The 22,143-nt window shown below is 44.0% G+C and overlaps 1 protein-coding gene across 1 annotated transcript; it reads left to right on the plus strand.

The window, feature by feature from the left end:
- The first annotated feature begins 16,929 nt into the window (after positions 1-16,929).
- On the plus strand, positions 16,930-18,204 carry PAQR9 (progestin and adipoQ receptor family member 9). The gene has a single exon (XM_058548972.1). The coding sequence runs from the start codon at positions 16,945-16,947 to the stop codon at positions 18,076-18,078; it is 1,134 nt and encodes a 377-aa protein (XP_058404955.1). The 5' UTR covers positions 16,930-16,944; the 3' UTR covers positions 18,079-18,204.
- Positions 18,205-22,143: the final 3,939 nt, after the last annotated feature.

Genomic DNA, 22,143 nt, shown 5'->3' on the forward strand with positions numbered 1-22,143 from the left:
CTCCTCACAAAGAAAAAAGACCACTCACTACTATTGTAATTTGCATTTCCCTGGCCTAGTAGAGTTGAGCATCTTATTATACATTTATCAGCTATACGAAGTTCTTCATCTGTGAACTGATTATTCATATCCTTTGCCCATTTTTCTTTTTCATTCTTTTCCTATTTTCTTATAGATTGTAGGAGCTCTTTGTATTTTAAAGATATTAATTTCTTTTTTTTTTTTAAAGATTTTATTTATTTATTTTTTCCCCCCAAAGCCCCAGTAGATAGTTGTAGGTCATAGCTGCACATCTTTCTAGTTGCTGTATGTGGGACGCGGCCTCAGCATGGCCGGAGAAGTGGTGCGCGCCCGGGATCCGAACCCGGGCCGCCAGCAGCGGAGCGCGTGCACTTAACCGCTAAGCCACAGGGCCGGCCCTGAAGATATTAATGTCTTGTCTGTCCTATATTGACTTTGATTACCATTTTTTGCTAGGCAGAAGTTTTTAATTTTTATGTTGTTGAACTCATCAGATTTTTCTTTTACGGCTGCTGGGTTTCCTGCCCTGCTATAGGATAAACCTCCCCCAAACTGAGATTATACAAATATCTTCCTGTATTTCCTTCTGTTATTTATTTATTAGTGAGGAAGGTTGTCCCTGAGCTAATATCTGTGCCAATCTTCCCCTATGTCGTATGTGGGACACCACCACAGCATGGCTTGATGAGCGGTGTACAGGTCCACGCCCGGGATCTGAACCCAAGAACCCCAGGCTGCCAAAGTGGAGTGCGTGAACTTACCCACTACACCACCAGCAGCCCCCTCCTTCTATTATTTTCAATGCTTTAAATTTAGCTCTTTAATCCATCTGGGATTTATTCTTATATAGTGTGAAGAAATAATAATAATAAGAGTAACAATAACAGCTAGCATTTACTGAGCAATCTCTTTGTGCCAGGTGCTCTGTAAGCACTTTATACACTTCACATAAATAAGAAAATTAAGGATTAGAGAAGTTAAGGAACCAGCCAAGTTTGCACAGCTATTAAGACACAAAACTGGGATTTGAATCTGAGCAATCTCACTCCAGACCTTATCCTTCTAAATATCCAGATGAACAGTTAATTATGCCAACCCTTTCCCATTTAATTAAAACACAACTTTCATGATACAAGTTCTCAAATTTATCTGGATTATCTCTGGATTCTGTTGTAGTTGCGTCACAACTATATGATTTTGATTTTAGTAGTTTTATAGTAAGTTTTGTCCTCTCTTTCTGATAAGGCAAGTGCTCCCTCACTCCCCTTCCAAATTTATCCAATAAACTTTTAAATATTTTTATTCCATACAAACATTGAAATCACTTGGCCAATTGCAAACAAAATATATCTTCACGTTTTGATTTGAATTGTGTTAAATGTGCCTATTAAATTGTTTAAGAATTGACATTTATATATTAAATCTCTCTATCCACGAATATGGCATAATGCTTCATTTATTTAGGTTCTTCAATAAAATGTTAGGGTTTTTAAAAGTATAATTCTTGTACCTTTATCATTGAATTTGTTCTAAGTTATTTTATAATTTTTGTCACTATTATGAATGGGATATTTTTTCCCATATCTAATAGTCAATTGCCAATATAGGAGAAACTAAAGATTTGGGCATATTTATCTGGTATGCAGCTAAAATCTCTAATTATTCTAATTGTTTTTTAATGGAGTCTTGCATTTTCTAGGTGTACAGTCACATCACTGCAAAAAATGTATGTTCTTTTCCAATATTTATACCACTTGTTAAATTTACGGAGAATCAGTCTTATTACATCAGTTAAAACTTTCAAAGAATATGGACTAAAGGTGAATGTGAGTTTCCTAGCTTTGTCCTTGATTTTAATGGCAATAGCTTTACTTTTTCAGTGAATAATGTGGTGTGCCAATTGTAATTCATAGTCTTTAGCAAGTTTAGGTAGTTTCATTCTGTCCCTATTATATTTGGAATTTTTTATTAGAAAACTTGCTTAAATTTATCAAATTTTTTTCATCTATTGCCATAATCACATAATTTTTAACCTTTAATGTAATATTCTAGATTATGTTGATATATTTCCTAATGTTATAAAACATTGCAATTCTGGAACAAGCACTATGTGATTATTCTTATGCTTCTCAAACCATTCCAGACTGTGGAAAAAGATAAAAAGCACTTTATTCACTGTATGATTTTACCATATCCTTAATACCAAAAGCTACTACAAAATATGTAACACAAAAATTTATAGAACAATTTTACTTATGAAGATAGAGAGAAACAATTCTAAATAAAATATTAGCAAATTAAATCTAGCCATGTGTTAAACGAATGATAGCAAATGATGTGAGAGTATAATTAGAGGACCTAAGAGATTCAACAACAAAAAAAAAACACTAAAGAAATTTGAAAAAACGGCTAGATATCAAAAATCAATAGCTTTTCTGTACACTAACAACAACCACTTATAATTGGAAATGGAAAAGAAATATCCTATTTATATCATAGTTTTTTTTTTTTAACAGAATTTTTGGAAGACACATTATTTTCAGTGTTATTTGGGGATATGTGAAACATATTCTTGAAAACGGAAAATAAACATGGATGGGGCCCTGCATGTTATCTAATGATTAATTCACGAGACCATTTGGAGATAGAGCCCTGGATGCATTGCTGACTCAGCGGATCTTCATTCCCTCCACCAGAACAAGTGCACCAGCCGAATTCAAAACAATCCTGTAGTTTCCCTGAAAATTACTGATTAAGTTGCATTTCCCAAGAGAATTTCTGTAATTAATTCTTTTCGTTTGGGCTGGTCTTTACATCAAGGGCATGGCTGATGTTCACTTTAAGTCTGCTAAACATTGTGTTGTCACTGTTAACTATAAAAAATAAATAAATAAAAAATCTCCACGTGTAACTTGGATAGAAAGTCCCCTGGAGAGAAAGAACTGGGTTGTCTCATTTATTGGAACTTGCCTATATCTAGGAATACATTTGTTCATTAATGAATTTAACAAATATTTATCACCCACCAGGTGCTGTACCAGATGCTGGGGATGGGGTGGTACACAGCCGGGCAAGTCCCCACTCTCATGGAGCTTACAGACTGGAGGGCTGAGGATAGCACTAGGCAGAAATTATGATGGACTCATCGTTTTCCTTTAGAATAACAAATGGAAAGCAACTGGTGAATGAAGAATTGTTTATGTCCACTTCTAAATGAGCAAATAGGGTCTTTTATCACAAAAAGACCTGATACAGTACACGACAGTAAATTCTAGTACAACACATTGGGAGGTCCCTTTCCAGTTCAGTTCTGCGTCCTGCTCCCCTCTACTGCATCGGGCATGTGTTTTCTAATTAGAAAGCAGCAGCATTTCCTCTCTCCCTTTTCTCTGCAGCTGAAGTCAGCCTGGGGCCAAGGCCAGCATGAGTCAGCTTGCCCAGCATGGACTCGCGCCTCTGCCTTGCGGTTGGCCTTGCTAAAACCTTAATGCACACATGCAGTTCGTGTATCCAGGGTCCAGGACAAAGGTGGGGCATGTCCCTGTGGAATATGGGATGTGAGACCTGTGTGGGCTCTGGGTTGATAGGGTAGTGAGGAGAAAGATCTCAGTTTTTTTCCCAAAAGAAATTTGTTAATCATAATAGGAGCCACCAAATTGTTCATATATTTGATCTCATAATTCCATTTGGGAGAATTTATGACAAGGAAACAACCTAAAAGAAAAAAAATGTCCAAAGATATCCTTATAATAGTGCAATTGGTAATCATGATAAATTCTTAGCATCCCAGATACTTTCAATGGAGAACTGTAATGTAACCTGGATGAAATATTATGGAGGTGTTAAAAATGGAAAGGATGGGGGCCAGCCAGGTGGCGTAGTGGTTAAGTTTGCGCAGTCCGCTTCAGCAGCCTGGGGTTCACGGTTTAAGATCCTGGGCGCAGACCTGCACACCACTCATCAAGCCATGCTGTGGCAGGCATCTCACATATAAAGTAGAGGAAGATGGGCACGGATGTTAGCCCAGGGCCAATCTTCCTCAGCAAAAAGAGGAGGATTGGCAACAGATGTTAGCTCAGGGCTAATCTTCCTCCAAAAAAAAAAAAAAAGGAAAAGACGTGTGCTATGTTAATTCACGGAAACAGCTACATTTAGAACAGAACATAAAATGGAATTCCCACGTGGATTATAATTATATGAAACATCCGTAGGCATATCAAGAAAGATTAGAAGAGAATTTAGAATATTGCTAATGGTTTAGAATTTAATTAGTTTTTTCCCTAGAATTCGCTATTTTTAAGAAAAAAACACTCATGTAAATAAGAATAAATGGCAACTGACATATCAACAGACACAACCCGTTCGGGCCTGGCTGAAAAGGGAGGCGCAGAAGCAGTTGTCTGCATGTTGGGATTTGCCAGGCTGCCCCACTTCCCGCCTCTCTAGGCCCTCAACTTGAGACCAGATTCTGAGCCCCCAGCACCTCCTAACAGATCACCCGACGTCAGCTACTCAGACCTGCGAGCTTGCATCTCAGACCCTCCGGGTCTCTGGTGGCTGTACTCCGCCCCTCCTCGGTCTAACCAGACAGCATCACCTGAACACAGCTCCCTCGCTGAGGCCGGCTGCGTGCCTGGAACACCGCCACGCGGGTCTTCATGCCGTCTGTTCGCCTCCCAACACCTCCAGGGGGAGCTGTTCTCCTAACGCTTAACCCGTCCCACTGCGTTTAGCTGGACTGCACCTGGATGTCCTCTCCATTACTAAAGTTCATCTCTTTGTATCTCAGTGGCTTTTCATTTTTAAGGATCTCTCCTAAAAGAAAAACATCCTTGAAAGTTGTACCATCTTAAGCCAGTCTGTTTTGCAATATGGTGGCTGGGTTTGCTGTTCCTCGAGTAAGGTGTGTGTGTGGGGGGGGGGGGGAGTGCATAGGAATAACAGTGACAGCTACCTTTTATTGATACCTTGTCTGTGTCTAGCACTTTTTATACATCAGTCTTCACAACAACCTTGCAAGAAAACACTATGGTTTCCCTTTGCAGATCGGAGAGGTTGAACAATTTGCCCAAGGTCACACAGCTGGTATGTGACAGAGTCAGAAACCCAAGGCCTTGCACAAGACTTCACTTCTCTGGGCTCTGGTTTCCTCATCTGTAAAGTGAGGGGACTGGACTGAAAAAGCTGCCCACTGGGAAGGAATAGAAGGGGCTAGGGAAATGGCCACAAGGGTCTCCAAAGGCCCTCCCTCCGCATTTCACCCCAGGGACCACTGACGGGCCGTCGTAGGTGCCCGCATGGCATGTTATCCATTCACGGGGGAGAAAAGGAGAAAGGGCCACAGGTGATCACCACAGTCAAACTTTCCCCAGTCGTCACATGAAGAAACAAGCACAGGACTCTGTACACATTTGGGACAAGAATACTTTCTCTTTTTTTTTTTAATTTTATTTTTTTTGTGAGGAAGATCAGCCCTGAGCTAACATCCGTGCTAATCCTCCTCTTTTTGCTGAGGAAGACAGGCTCTGAGCTAAGATCTATTGCCAATCCTCCTTTTTTTTTCCCCAAAGCCCCAGCAGATAGTTGTATGTCATAGTTGCACATCCTTCTAGTTGCTGCATGTGGGATGCGGCCTCAGCATGGCTGGACAAGCAGTGCGTCGGTGCGCGCCCTGGATCCGAACCCTGGCTGCCAGCAGCAGAGCGCGCGCACCTAACCGCTAAGCCACGGGGCCTGCCCCGAGAATGCTTTCTGATAGATTGCTCTCAGCTGGCAATTTTAAGCCCTGTAATATAAATTCCTACCCATATGATGTGGGGAAAGTCCTGGTGGAAAGGTTACTGGCCACTGCCCTGGGTTCAGGATTAGCAGTGAGGAGGTCCTCTGGGGACAGGCTCTGAATTTGCAGAAAGGGCTGGAAGGAGAAAATACAGCTGGATGTAGTTTTTGCACCCAGGGCTAAGTAATATCACCATAGGCTCTGTCACCAAAGAAAACATGCAGAATGCAAATAAGAGGAAGCATTGCAATTGGAATAAACCCCTGAAAAGTTCAGGCAGGAAGGCACAAATTGTTCTTTTCCAGGAACTACCAGCAGGGGCAACCTTCCCGTGTCATCACACACATATATAATCACCCCTCTGAAAATACAAGACTATACTTTCCTAAGTTTCTTGTTAAACACATTAGATGAAATGAAATCCAACCTCAATCAAGATGGAAGACATTTAAAATTCAGCTTCAACCCATCAGTTACTGATGCTGAACTCAAGTCTCCTCCATCTCTCCTGAACCCGCATTTCCCAGAGCTGTTCTCCCTCCTGAGTCTCGGCAGCCAGGGCTGGCTGGACTCTGCCGTCAGCCTCACTCCCCGAGAGAGGCTAGCAGGACACTTGGCACCTCAGGAGCTGCCGTGTCCAGGAGAGGGCACGTGGGGAAGGCCCTCAGCAAACATGATGGCAGGCAGCCAACGCTTGGCTGCTCCCTCTGTTCTTCCAAACGGGGCTGGCCGCAGGGCCATGCGTGTGCCAGCGAGACAGGCCACCCCAAGTGTTAGTGCCGGGAGTGGGGACCAGGTCTCTGTGTAAACCAGAGCTTCTCTCTGCAGCTGCATGCTCCACTGCGCTCTCACCAGTGGCTCAAAAATTAGTATGCAGCGCTCTTAGAAGCTCTTACGACATTTGCAAAACACCAAGCATTTTTAAACCAGACTTTCAGGAGGAGAATCTGTTAAGTTCTAAAAACTCAGACCATAGGCAAAGAGGGTGTGAATTTTTTATACCTCTGTGGCACTATATCTGAACTGACATTTGCGTCTCTGTCTCAGTTAAGGTGAAACCATGGTGAGACAGAATCCTAACCAGTCTCTGCTGAGCTGCAGAGGTGCTAAACGATGCTATTAATAGAAGAGATTTGAGGTATTCTCTTTGATACAAACTACTTTGTTAGAATTGACCTTTAAAATTCAAGTCAAAGCACTGTAAGTCTTTCCCATCATGAGAGCCCATGTTATATGTCATTTCTTTCCAGATAAACTACTAGCCCACCCAGTGAACAGGCCTCTTTCCAGAGGCTCAGCTGGAGTGGGAGTGCACGCATCATTTTCTGGTTTTGTTGTGTTGTTCAGATCCCCAAGTGATTGATTCTGAAGTGCAGAACCCACTGCCCTTGTCACCAAGGTTCACAGCCAACAGCTTTTGTGTTTTCTATTTTTGGTTTAGCTTTTCTGGGTTATGGAGGTCAGTTAATTAGAGAAGATTCTACCTGAGCAGGGTCAATACAATTATTCTGAGTCAAGCCTAACTCTGGGCTTAGAAAGCCTCGGGGTGGAGTGTTTTTAAAACATTTGACAAATGTTTATTAAGTGCTTACTGCACGCCAGGCACTCTGATATGTCCTGGGGACAAAGCAGCGAGCAAAGACCCGGCCCTCACAGAGCTTACATATCACTAGGGGAGAAAGAATGAATAGATATATATTATAATGTCAGGTAGTGAACTATGAAGAAAATAAAGCAAGGCGAAGAGGCAGAGAGTGATGGGGGCTGTCATTTTAGATAGAATAGGTGGCAGAGTTTTCTGAGAGGTGTGATGTTGAGCAGAGAATTCAATGAAGGGGGAAAGTCAGGACGGAAAGCACTGGAGGCAGAAGCAGACAGAAACAACAAGTGCAAGGGTCCTGGGGCAGCCGTCAGCCCACCAGTGAATCAGGAAAAGGTAGCCCTTCTGGGCCGACAGCCATGCCTAGGCTCAGAGTATGGCTGGCAGACTATGGGCTGCCTTTCAGCAGAGTGTGGCTGCCAGATTACAGGCTGCCTATCAGAATTCCCTGCCCTCCCCCAGCCAGGCCCTTGTGCAGGGGACAGCCTGTGCACAGCCACACAAAGCCTCTCCCAGTGGCACATGCTTGGGACTTAGAGGAACAGCAGGAAGGCTGATGTGGTTGGAGAGGAGAGAGGATAGAATGAGGGAGAGTGATGACGAGCAACCTCAGTGTTAAAAGATTAGGGATTTAGAATAAAAATCCTTTCCTTAAGTGAACTAACCACCAACCACATGGGACAGGATTTTGGAGCAGCCCCTCCACTGGGCTCCCCTCTCGCCCCTGTTGGAGCAGTGATTTTCTGCCATCAGCCATGAGGCTGAGGTAGAATTTAAGAACCACATCAGCCCTATTGACAATACCATTCCAATTTGGAAACTTAAGTCTGGCTTTTTCCGTGCCCATCACACACAGAGAAATTCTCTCCTCCCCCCCCCTTTTATTCCTTCCCTTACAGTATTTGTACCATGCGTCTCTCTGCGGAGGCAAGACATCCTGCACAGCAAAGTCAAAAGAGACTTGGCATAAGTGTAACATCACTAATATTATTTAAATTGCAAAAAAATCCCAAGAAAAATAGACTTTCCTCACCCATTCTTCCATGTCTAATACCCTTCTTTACAAGACTTTCATTTTCTCCTTTATTTCTGAATTGTTTAAAATGTCTTACAAATCTATTGTTTTGACAAGCCCACATCCAATTATTCGATATTATTTTAATTTTATTAATAATTTGAGGAAACAAGGCATCGAATCGTGTTGTATCGTGACAACATCTACTGACCCGGATCAGCCTGTCTCCCCTAAGTGGTTGTTTATGAGAAAGGAGTTTGATGACAGTAGATAGAACGCATGTACATTGCTGAAGGGCCTGTTAGAAATGTTAACCGAGGATTGCCAGTGCAGACGGGAGCTGGGAGCCTGAGAGAGAATCCTGGCCTTCCAGCCGCCCCATTCCCACTCCCCATCCCTCCCGACACAGACCCGATTAAGCACGTTAGTGTAAGCCCAGAATCCTCCAAAGTACGTTAGCGTAAGCTGGAATCCTCCAAAATACAGGAGCTGCCATTCATGCAATTCAAAGTAAAAAACAAAGTAAATTCCACCCTCCAGCATTCAAATCTATTTGTTAATTAAAAGTAAGTGAGCCTGGGCATTGTTATGGTAAAGGAGAAATCAGAGAAAGTGAGACGCCAGCCAAGGGACAGACAAACAAATAACCCAGGGTTGACTGTTCTCCTTGAGACAAACAAGTGTGGCTGACTCACGACTCTTAGTTTTATGAGCTGTGCTTGCCAGACGCTGCTCAACCCTCACCCCTTCCCTGACCTCACAGGGTGGGGGTCACGGGTGGGGTGCGGGTGTCCGTCTAGCACATTACTTAGAAGTAAAAACATTGAAAGATTAATGGTGTTTGAAGCAGCACTGAAATGTCTTTGTTTCAGAATGGTTACATTAAAGAAGTCATCACAAGGTGGTTGCGTCCAAACATTGTGGACCCACTTCCCCTACAAGCGAGAACAGGGGTGATTCCGACTCCTCTTTCTTGTGCCCCAAATTGCTCCTCTACTCTTCCAGCCCTGAGCATCTAGTACCAGATGCTCTCTTCATGGGAGGTGTCATCACTGCTTGTTAAAGAAACAGCTGGGGCCCGTCTCCCGAATGCTTGCTATAGATTTATTTAATAACCTCTACTCAACACTGGGAAGAATAAAACAAAGCTAACGCATTTTGACAGTAGAATTCTCAACACAGGCTCAGAGGAAACGTGCCATGGGTGACCATGAGAATAAGTATGTTCCTAGAAAAAATGCTCCTTGCTCATTGTGAGGAAATGAATTAAGTGTGCTGAGGAAACTCTTATTGGTAACGCCCGGTTCTTGTGGTTTTCACATGAATGGGCACAAAATGAACATAAGATCACTGAAATACCTCTTAAAAAATCAATATGCATAAGATATTATACCCTTAAATGAGTTTAGTGATTGGCACCTAGATCATTACGTTGATAAATATTTTCAACCAACAGATATTGTACCTCAAAGAAAAGGAAAATCATTATATTAAAAAACAAAATGTATAGGTACGTGAAAAGATGTTCAATATCACTCATCATCAGGTAAATGAAAATCAAAACCACAATGAGATATCACCCCACATCTGTCAGAATGCCTAACACCAAAAAGACAACAAATAACAAGTGTTGGTGACGATGTGGAGAAAAGGAAACACTTGCCCACTGTTGGTGGGAATGTAAATTGGTGCAGCCACTATCGAAAATAGTACAGAGATTCTTCAAAAAATTAATAGAACGACCATAAGATCCAGCAATTCAACTTCTGAGTATATATCTGAAGAAAATGAAAACACTAATTGAAAAAGATATAAGCACCCTCATGTTCACTGCACCATTATTTACAATAGCCAAGCTATGGAAACAACCTAAGTGCCCATAGATGGATGAATGGGTAAAGAAGATAACGGAATACTACTCAGCTATAAAAAAGAATGAAAGTTTGCCATTTGCAACAACACAGATGGACCTTGAGGGCACTATGCTAAGTGAAATAAGTTAGACAGAGAAAGACAAATACCATATGATCTCACTGATATGTGGAATTTAAAACAAAAACAAAACAAAACAAAAACAAGCTCATAGATACAGAGAACAAATTGATGGTTGCCGGAGCCAGGGGTTGGGGGGTGGGTGAAATGGGTGAAGGGGATCAAAAAGTACAAACTTCCAGTTATAAAATGAATAAGTCATGAGGGTATAATGTACAGCAAGACAACTATAGTTGATAATACAATATTGCATATTTGAAAGTTGCCAAGAGAGTAAATCTTAAAAGTACTCATCAAAAGAAAACAAAAAAAATTTTTTAAGTATGTATGGCGATGGATGTTAACCAGACACTGTGGTGACCATTTCACAATATATACAAATGTTGAATCACTGTTTTGTGCACCTGAAACTAATATAATTGAGGTCAATTATACCTCAATAAAAAAAATTTGTTTTAATTTTTAAAGAGAAAAAAAAACTAAATGGAGCCAATGGCAAGTGAGCTTAATTGAGGCCCCAACAGAGCCCAGTAACTGAGACGTCTTCCCCTTGATATTAAATATGCCATGATATCATAGCAGAATATTTTCCTTTCTGTATTAATCAATCACTGTGATCAATAATGTACTAAATGCAATGATCATCTACGAATTCATGGAATCTGCTATTTGCCTCTTTGCAGAGATCTGGCATGTGGCAAGCCCCCTGGTAGCAACAGATATTATCCGTTTACAGGAAAATGCTCTTTACATGAAATGCACCTTCCAGCCATGCCTAATCAATATTCAGCTGTCATAAGCCACATGCACACACGGCTTATTTGGCATCATTCTTTGTGGGGACGTTCTAACCAGATCCAGTTGGTGACCACATTCAGTAACACTTACGGTTAAGCCTTGGGCCAAGATGCAACAGTGGTTTTTTTCTCATCAGTTGTGCTCATTTAATTATTTACAAAGCTTTCCAACAACAATTTTAAAAACTTAAAATGTAAGGGGAGGCCATGTGAGATAAGTCCCTTTACTAGAGATGTTCAAGGCTGGCTCACAACCGCCTGTCAGGAGGCAGAGCCCTGTAAAGCAAAGAGGAGGAGTTGGGGATTAGTCAAGCTTGACTCTAGCTCTGCCATCCAGCTGCTTTACACCTCTGAGCCTCTGTTTTCTTGTCTGAAAATGAGGAGAGTGGATTTACCCTGCCAAGGGAATTCTGAGAATTAGAGATAATATATGTAAAGCGCCTATCCCAGTACCCAAAAACAGTATATGATCAACAAATTGAAACAACTCTCATACATGGGAAGGCAGTTGGACTAGATGACTCAAAGGATTAAGTGACATCCCTATTCTAAGATTCTAGGACTCTAAGTTCTAATCTTTTAAAGGCTTACAGTACTGAAAAGAATTTCTCCGATCACAAATATGTGTTGAGTGCTTACTATGCGCAAAGCACTGTGTTTCAAGGAAAGCTGTCAATAAATAATGAGGAGCAGGAACTCAATAATCTATCTTACAGAGCTGTGTAACTGTTTCTAAAGTTAAATAAACAGAAGCTACCTAAAAGGCCCTACCAAACACAAGCAACAGCCTGTGACAGTCTCCTCCCCAAACGGTAACTCTGCCTTAGGATGAATATAACATGTAAATCAGGCCTTTGTCGGAAGACAAATGTTTCTAGCCAGGAAGACAAATGTTTCTAGCCAGGAAACAGGAATGGCAGAATTGGGAGACAGAACACCAGAACGGAGACTGCCATCCTGGCTCAGAGAAGCTGTGGGAGGGGCTGAAGCGGCCGGCAGGTCTGGTCAGAGCTTAGGGACTGTTGCCTGACAGATGGTGACCCTGAAACACCCTTTCCAGCGACCTGAGAGGCAGGAAAGGGGAGTCCATTCTGGACCTGGGAGAGCGGACGCAAGCAGGCCGGACAAACAAGAGCGATGGACTATATAGGGCAGAAGAACCAGTTTTCACCTTTCACCCTTTATCAGCCAGCTTTTTGACGCTCCTCCATGCCCCAACATATTATTTATAAATTACCTCCATGTACTACATATTAAGTGTATTATAAAACCTTCACAGAGTGTAAACACTTTAAGGGATGAGATCTATTGAAACAGGAGTTGTTATTTTTATTTACTTTTTTGTGGGTGTGAGGAAGATCAGCCCTGTGCTAACATCTGCCAATCCTCTTCTATTTGCTGAGGAAGACTGGCCCTGGGCTAACATTCGTGCCCATCTTCCTCCACTGTATATGGGAGGCCGCCACAGCATGGCCCGACAAGCAGTGCGTCAGTGCGCGGCCGGGATCCGAACTGGCGAACCCCGGGGCGGCGGCAGCTAACCGCGCCCGCTTAACAGCTTGCGCCACCAGGCCGACCCCAGGAGCTGTAATATTTTATTCTTCACCTTAATCAGTCTGCTTGCGCACCTCACTTCAGAGACCACTGGTAGAGAACAGGCGAACTTGCGGGAGAGAGGGGAGTACGGAGCTGTCACCCCTTGCATAGAACCTCAAAAGTCAAGAGCATCCTCAACAAGTCTCCTTTAGCTTTTCTTCAAAAGAGAACCCTGTCGCCATGTCCGTAAATAGGCAGAAATGGTGCCAGATAAGAACTCAATCTCCCACAACCCTCTCCCAGGCTTCCAGCCCTCTACCTGGCCTTCCGGTTGCCCTTTTCCCCCACGGTTGCCATAGTTACACCTGACGCCACCGTCAGACGGTTTTCCACCATCAGGAAGCCCAGACCCTATAATCTGGTAGTGACCAAAGCTGACCCGCAAGAGTTTGATGATAACGTTATGGCTTTTCAGTTTGGGGGAAGAGAAGCACTTCATCTATATTGAAGACTGTATATTCTGAGGAGAGGGCTTGAACCTTATAGACTTCTCTTTATACAGAGTCTTGGGTGCAGTTAAGCACTGGGTCCACAGTGGGTTTTGTTTGGTTGGTTGGTTGATTGGTTTTGGCTAAAAATGAAACTAGGAAAAAAATTATTTCCTCCAAAAACAGTGTATTATTAGCAAATATCATAGTATATTTTTCTGCAGGTTTTACAAACAGCTCATCGTCCATATTAGAAAATATCAAATTTGCTGTGGCATTTTTATATATGCTTCATTTTATCACTGTAGAGAGAAAAACAAATAAACCTATAGTTGGTCTATAAGAACATCACCAAAGCAAACCACATGGGCAAAAGCATTTGTCTTGTTTGCTACAGTTCCAATTCATGACTGCATTTTGCAGCCAGGACCCCTCAGCACCAGCATGTACAGAGCCTCCACAAAACTATGAAAACCACATGTGTGGTCTTGGTTTGACAAGCTTTCAATTGGGAGAACCAGCTGATTCTGCCTCTAAAAGCTGGCACAGGCTTTCCAATGTAATACCTGGCGATTCCTCTCTGTCAAGAACCTGGTCCTCAGTACTGGTTCCCTTAGAGATGCCTTTTCTCCAGGGCACCTTCAGAGGATGGCAGCCAGCCCACAGCTTCCACCCATTCAGCCAAGCCCAGGGGATGTGCGGGTGCTTCTCACTGACAAGAGGCAGTGAGTTTACTGCGGTTAAACTCCAAAACCCAGCCTGTGTAGGGTTTGGGGAATACATTTTTATATCTCAAAAAACTTAAGAAAAATTAATTCTATAGATTGGTAGTAATTAAAGTCATATTGCCAGGGTTTTTTTTTTTTCATTTTATTTATATTTTAATAAATTAGATCAGTTTTGCTGTTTTCTTAGTTCCTTTTTGCTTGGTTTTGTTAAGGTATAGCAAGGACAGCTGTCTGGTTTGGCACCAGAGAGTTTTCATGAACACCACTTCATGGCATCAGCTGACTTTCTGCCTCCTGTGGGGTGGAAGATGTATGAGAAAAGAGAAAAGCAGAAATCACAAAGGCTTTCTGAAAGACCTACAAGAAACGTTACGACAGATTTTTTGACTTCATAAAATACTGAGTGTTTTAAAGCACATCATATTTTATTACAGCCAGTCTCACCACTCTTAGTCATAAAGATAAATGTTATTTTATCTAACTAGAGTTTTTGCACATTCATTTACAGTCAATTCCATTATTTTACTTGATGTGAACTTTCTATTATATTTTCCCTGATTATGTAAGTGAGCTGATTATGCAACTAAGTGGTTGATAAATATGGGAATTATTATGGGATCAACATTTTTTACAGGCACAGTTCAGGTTGTTTGTGGAGTAACAAGGAGAATATGAAAAAAATTTGTTTTCTAGTCCGCCCTGGATTCAGGTTTATCATTCCTAGGCTTGATCTGTAAATGCCTGAATCTTAATCCCTTTCACAAATTAGCCTGGATCCTTAGTCCAGATGTGAAAGGAAATTAGGTGTTGCTTTAAAACAACACGACTATAGACAGCGGGCAAACAGAAAATACTAAGACAAAATACTAGTTAAGTAACTACAGCAAAAACTCACTTGTTTAAAATCCATTAATCAGAAATTTGCAGTAGTTCAGAAAAGCACAAGACCAAAGTGTACCTTTGGCCTAATTGTGTAAGAGTTTGCTAAGTCAATTACTAGTGGAAAATATTTTTTGAGAGAAGGCTGAACTTCTAAAGAGACTGTTTCTAGTACCCTTAAGTAATTTTGCACATTTACAATACTGAATGATTTCTTGGTTATAAATATTTCTTATCCATAACTTAAGTCCTTCTTGAGCCACTACTAAGTAAATCTTCCTTGACCTACTTACAGGATTTGCTGTAGTGATGAAGGCAGCCTTTCCTTTATAAATTGAAAACGAAAGCCTTTTGCTAAATCAGACTGCCATTTCTTACTACTTTCCTTCGAGCAAAGCAGGTCGTTGGATGTTCTGGTGTAAGTACAGGAGATCTAGAAGCAGCTAGCCTGGGTTCAAATCCCCCTTCTACCAAGGGGGGATGTTATTTATGGTTGTGGTGCCTCCATTTCCTCCTCTGTAAAATGGGAAAAATAATAATACCTAAAAGATTTAAAAACTGTGAAGCACTTAGAACAGTGCCTGGTCCCTTAAAAGTTAGTGCTTGTCGTCATAACACTGTACTACTGCAGGTCCATGACAAAAGTCAGCCTCAGTCACACCCTCATGGCGTCACTAAGAGAAACTTCTGTGAAATGGCAAACATTTTAGACCAAACAGGTTTTTGTTTTTGTTTTTTTTTTTTACAAGGCTCAAGGGCATAATTTCACCCCGCAGTGCATCACAACCGTTTTTCTCGACTCTTGATGGTCTTCCTTTCTTCTGGCCTCCAGCCACCCAGCCTAGCCTGCCAGGTATTTCTGGTTAATTATGCATAAGTTTTTTCCAAGCCATCCCCTCCCAGTCTCTACGAATTCGTCTTCGTTCTCTTTTCAGTTCGCGCTAGACCGCACCTCTTCCTCGAAGTGCTCCCTCATCAACGCCCTCCCCTTGATCAGCCTTTGACTCGGCACAGCTCTGCTTGGGAACCCCTTCTTAATAAACTCCCCAGATCTTTAGAGGCTTTCTGAATCACCTCGTCGTCATCTAAAAATTTTCATTGAAACGCAGAGTTTGAGCAGCCCGCCCTGAGTTGTCGGAATTTGGACTCCAAACAAGATTCCTAGCTAAGGGCACAAGAACACGAGGATGGGTGAGCTGCGGCCCCCGAGGGCTGGTGAGCGCGGAGGCCAGTTTAGGGACGACTCGTATGGACAGACAACTAGGGAGAAGGCAGGTTAGTGACGCACCTGAATAAGTCCGCTAGTCGAAAAGAGATAACTAAGGCTTGATACGGTGCTGAGAGTGAGAACCGCGCGCGCGTGCGCGCGCGCATACACACATATACACACACACACGGCCGCAGCTCCCCGCCCCCCGCGAACGCGGCCGCCCAGTGTCCTCTCGAACACCGGCGTGGCTGTCGGGTTTCGAACCCCGGCGCGGACCCTCGCTCTCCGCGCGCAGCTTATCGCTGGCGCAGCCTTGGGCCCCCGCATCAATCATTAACGGCCCAGCTCGGGCTGCTGCGGCCCGGGGAGGGGGGATGGTACGGAACTTGAGACAGGGGACAACTCTATCCCCCGTGGCGGCCGCGAAACACTAGCCGGGGAGGCCCCCGCCCTCCCTCGGTGCGCGGTCCCTCCCTCCCTCCAGCGCCTCGGCTCCCACATCCCCGCCTCCCGCGCCGGGGGCGGCGGCGGCGCCCGCACCGCGCGATGCCCAGTCACCGCAGCGCCGCCCGCCGCCGCCGCAGTCCGCCGCGCTGCCACCGCCGCTGCCGCAGCGCCGGCGGCCGCGAGCCAGCAGCAGGGAGCCTGGCGAAGGGGCCGCCGAGCCCTGCGCGCTCCTGCCGGGCACGGCGCTGCTTGTAAATTGATTATCATATTTATTTATTTATTTATTTATTTTTTAGGAACGGCTGCTCGGAGGCTCAGGTCTTCTCTTGAACCTGCCGCGACGCCCCCGGCGGGTGCACAAAGGCTCCGACGACGGCCCGCGGGGACGGCCGAGCGCGCGGGACCCGGCGCCAGAGGTCGCCTGTGCGCGCCCTAGCCAAGCCCCGGGCACCATGCCGCGGCGCCTGCAGCCCCGGGGCGCGGGCACAAAGGGCCCGCCGGCCACGACCGCGGCGGCCTCGGAGGCCGCCTCGCGCCCCCATCCGTCCGCCTCCGGGGACCCTCCAGCGGCGGCCAAGCCGCTGCTGCGCTGGGACGAGGTGCCCGACGACTTTGTGGAGTGCTTCATCCTGTCGGGCTACCGGCGGCTGCCCTGCACGGCGCAGGAGTGCCTGGCCTCGGTGCTGAAGCCGACCAACGAGACGCTCAACTTCTGGACGCACTTCATCCCGCTCCTGCTGTTCCTCAGCAAGTTCTGCCGCCTGTTCTTCCTGAGCGGCCGCGACGTGCCCTTCCACCACCCGTGGCTGCTGCCGCTGTGGTGCTACGCGTCGGGGGTGCTGCTGACCTTCGCCATGAGCTGCACGGCGCACGTGTTCAGCTGCCTGTCGCTGCGCCTGCGCGCCGCCTTCTTCTACTTGGACTACGCGTCCATCAGCTACTACGGCTTCGGCAGCACGGTGGCCTACTACTACTACCTGCTGCCGGGCCTGAGCTTGTTGGACGCCAGAGTGATGACCCCGTACGTGCAGCAGAGCCTGGGTTGGCACGTGGACTGCACGGGCCTCATCGCCGCCTACCGCGCGCTCGTGCTGCCCGTGGCCTTCGTGCTGGCCGTGGCCTGCACCGTGGCCTGCTGCAAGAGCCGCACCGACTGGTGCTCTTACCCGTTCGCGCTGCGCACCTTCGTCTTCATCATGCCGCTCAGCATGGCCTGCCCCATCATGCTCGAGAGCTGGCTTTTTGATCTGCGCGGCGAGAACCCCACGCTCTTCGTGCACTTCTACCGCCGCTACTTCTGGCTGGTGGTGGCCGCCTTCTTCAATGTGAGCAAGATCCCCGAGCGCATCCAGCCAGGCCTCTTTGACATCATCGGCCACAGCCACCAGCTCTTCCACATCTTCACTTTCCTTAGCATCTACGACCAGGTGTACTACGTGGAGGAGGGCCTACGCCAATTCCTCAAGGCGCCGCCGGCCGCGCCCACCTTCTCGGGCACCGTGGGCTACATGCTGCTCCTGGTCCTCTGTCTGGGGCTGGTCATCAAGAAGTTCCTAAACAGCTCCGAATTCTCCAGTAAAAAGTGAGCCTCTGCCTCGGAGGAGGCTGCTGGTTCGCCCACCTGTTTGTCTGGAGTTGCTGTTGTTGCTGTTGGTTTGTTTTCAAGTTTTGTTATGTTTCCTTCTTTGCTCGAGGAGGGTGCTGCAAAACCATAGGGGAAAAGTCCAATGCAACAAGGGGGTCTCAGTGCACTCGGGGCTTTGGAAGAGGGAAGTGGGTCACGCAGGAGGGAGAGAGCCACTGTTTCTTGCCCCTGGAAAAAATTCAGGTAGATCCTGTGACATCCAGGGATTTTTCAAAGGCAGCGAATATAATCCCAAATAAAACCCCAAACCAGTTCCATTTTCCAGTCGTCTTGTGTGCCAGTGGTAATAGCAAGCAGCTCTTGTGAGGTCAGGTATGCAGTAAAGAGGGTAAGTAGACAAAGTCCCTGAGTACTTCCATTTCAGTCTTAGGAATACTTGGATTTGTCAAAAGAATGGAGCTTTGTAGGACATGGGCACAAAGACACAAACGCAGGGCTTAACCTGCTAGAAAATGCATGGAATGTGAACACAAGTTAATTATTTCAAAATGTTTCTCAGATGTTATTTAAATAGTAATATATACAATGATTTTTCGTAATTTATCAAAGCCTGTGATAATGCACTGAATTTTCTTTGTCACGTAGTTTTGAATTTTGCAGCCTTTCTGCATTGCATACACTTGAACTGGACATCAGGGCAAGCTGCTTGAGGGTTCTCAACTACTTTTTTAAACAGTGTTTTCTGAAGGCCTATGTGTGTCATGATACAACTGTGAATTATTCTACCTTAGGGACTCTGGAGAAACTTGGTGAGGAGCTCAGTGGTTTGTATAGATCCCAGATTCCTGTTTACTTTAATGTATTCCATCTTATTATTTTTTTGTTTGGGTTTTAATCTTATTCTCTCCTTCTCTACTTATTTAAATTGCCACTGGAATAAATGTGCCTTTTGAAGCAGTGCCCAAATGACGGGTCCTCAAACCTAGTTTCTTGCATGGGGAGAGCAGTAGGAGTAAGCTTTTCTTACTTGACTGCAAATCAAGGTTTAACATTCCACGCAGGAGGGAAGGAAGATGATGTTGGTTGTCAGTTTTTGGTAGGACCGGAAGTAGCTTACCAGGACATGCAGAGCATTTGGCTTCTCTACCAGAAGTCACTAATGTGGCTGTTGTTCCGTATGCAGCCATTGTGGAAAGTGAGAGGACTCTGTTCTAGACTGATGCCATCTATCCTTCCTTAAAATTAAAAATATAATATTCAGGAATAAATGGGGTAGTTATATTATGAAAGTCAGGAGCATGTTACTTGAGCTGTAACTGACAATTTTTAGTTAAATATGATTACCTTTGCCTGGCTAAACACTGAAGTCTCATTTGGATCCTGACTATAGAAATGAATGGTGGTCACCCTAAATCGTTGAAAAATTAGTGACCACACTCCTCAGATCCTTTCTAATAACCACATCAACTGGTGTTATTTAAGACATTTCTTATAAACGCTAACCTGTACTTGAGATGGCAACTCTAACACAAATGTTTGAGGTGGCTTATTTAAATACTTATAACACTTCCTGACAAGTCCTTTTGGTTAAGAGCCAAATAAGTCGTTGAATGGGGGGTCTTGACTTCATGGTATAATTTAGATCAAGCACATAAAGTCGATGAACACTTACCTCAGCACTGGTAGGCCAGCACTCCTAAAAAGATTGCTGTTTTTGTTTATGCTTTTAATCGCTATTATGTTTGTAAACAGAGAGGCTCGGCACAATTCCCTAGAGGAATCAGTATTCTTGTGTGTTAATTTGCACACAGAAGTTACCTTTATATATGTCTATATTTAATGTAGAACGTCTTAATGGGATTGTAAATACACTTTGCACGTTTGCTGGTGAGTGTCAGTGTCTCATCTTTTGCAAAGTGCAAGGAGATTCCTGTTAGGTCACAGAGGCTGAGAATTTGTGCTTGCCACAGATGTTATTCCTCAGCTGTAACTTAATTCAGGAAGTGTATTCAAGGACAATGGTGGAAATCAGGATATTTCCACATGCAAACTTATTTGCATGTCATTGTTGTCTCTTCTAGAGCCCCCAAGAATGGTGGTTTGGAAGCTAGAGAAGCAGATGGAGGGGCATTTTGTAGCTTCCTTGTAAAATGGAAGCTCTCAGAAGGAACTTGCGGGAGTCAGACTTCTAAAAAGAGTTGATGAGTTTGAGAACAAGAAATAAACCCTGTATTTGTCATTTTAAATTTTTGTTGGAGATGTTCTGGGTCGACAAACAGAATTCTCTTCTTGCCCTGGGTCTTTGTCCTTAAGCAGAGGCCACTTAAGGATAAAATTATACCCATATCATTTTCAAGTGATTATGACGCATGAGCTCAGTCAGATGACACACTTTTTCCCTCAAAGGTTTCAGCAGCCAGTGTGTCCCAGAGAAGAAGGACTCACTTCCCTTCCCTTTGCCTTTTCCTTCCTCCAGCTTTCCTCTCCCATTCCATCTTAGTTATTATAAACCACATAGAACATTGACAAAAGGACATTCTAATTGAAAACAGTGGCTTGGCTTCACTTCTTGTTTGCAAATAGGTACCATCTACACTATATAAGACCAGGGATGATTTGTGAAACTATATATGTTATTTGCTAAATTACATCGGATGCTAAATTATATCAAGGTAAACGATGATATTTTAGGATCGGCAAGTATTTACTGAGTCCCCATTTGCATGGAACTATCCAGATGTATTACATATTTCAGGGGTAATATTGCAATCAGAATAAAATATCTGTTAAAATATTTTTTCCCACTCTCCATTTTGCCACATCCATAAAAATTCAGTTTTACTTTATTGTGTTCAGCTGTTTGAAATGTAGGACAAATGATAAATAAGAATGCGCTCCATTATCTCTGTACAACCTGTTTTGGCAGCAGAATTTTGAAGCATATTATGTAATGCGTTTTATTTTTACTTGTTAGTCATGATCTAGATGACATCTCAAGGAGCAGCATCATAGAGTCATGCCTGGGAAATGAGGGTGTTTGACTCTAGTGCCTGTCCCGCCGTGGGTTGGTCTCTGGCGGTGACTCAGGCTGAGTTAGTTGGCTAAAAGGGGTTCCTTTCTCCCCTGTCCTTGCAGCTGCACCCTCAGGTGAAGAGGATGACCTTCCCAGAGATGGGAAGTGAGTTCTTTGGTCACGTCGTGACTGGCCTGTAAAAATAAACGTAGTCTTTTCCACCGGCCATACACTTTCTATAAATAGCCCAGGAAGAAAGTATGGGGCTTCGGAGGTGGCCAGAGTGGCCTTCACATGTTTCCATTCGTAAATCCTGCCTGTAAGTGCTTGCAGTCAAAAGCCATTTAGCCTCATTCATCCTGCTTCTTAAGGGGAATCATTTCCAAGAATGCAAAATTTTGGGGTGGAGGTGATTTTTATAATATTTTCTAATTTGGTGCTGAATCTGAGGGCAAACAGCGATAATAAACAGAGATATTTTTGTTCAGATCTCTTCATACCTTTAATTAGTTAATCTGCACAAAGCTATCGTAGGAGACAGGAACAGTAGGAATTATCTCCATTTCAAGGTTATACCATTGGTCCGAGGCAACAATTAAGTTTTCAAAATGGCATTAGAATGTGGGGATGGCTGTGTGCTCAATTGTGAGCGTTTACTAGTTTGCACAGCCATGGTGCCTGGCCAAGCACACAGACACTAATTGTCCTTTAATTGACCACGTTATAATTGTAAAATAGAGCGAAGTAAGGCATGGCTATCCTTGAATTTAAATTATAAAATCTTAAAATGTTATCAGCTGCTTAAATAGTTTGTATCCTCTTGGGCTGTTCTTCATCTGTTGATGTCTGCCACTGCTGACTTCTTTCTGTCAGTGTCCTGGGAGTTGATTTGCACTCATTCATGTAACCCCTTTAGTGACCATTGAGCACTCACTTCGTGTAAGACCCTGGGCAAGAACCCATCCATATTATGACTGCCATTACCCTTTTGTCTGCTGGTGGAACAGAGGTAGGAGCTCGGGAAAGGCCCTCTGGCCAGGGCCCAAGCTCTGA

This window comes from Diceros bicornis, chromosome 2 (assembly GCF_020826845.1).
Source record: "Diceros bicornis minor isolate mBicDic1 chromosome 2, mDicBic1.mat.cur, whole genome shotgun sequence".
NCBI lineage: Eukaryota > Metazoa > Chordata > Mammalia > Perissodactyla > Rhinocerotidae > Diceros > Diceros bicornis.

Excerpts from the sequence above, each read along its gene's own strand:
- PAQR9 (XM_058548972.1), top strand. The coding sequence starts at position 16,945 with ATGCCGCGGCGCCTGCAGCCCCGGGGCGCGGGCACAAAGGGCCCGCCG.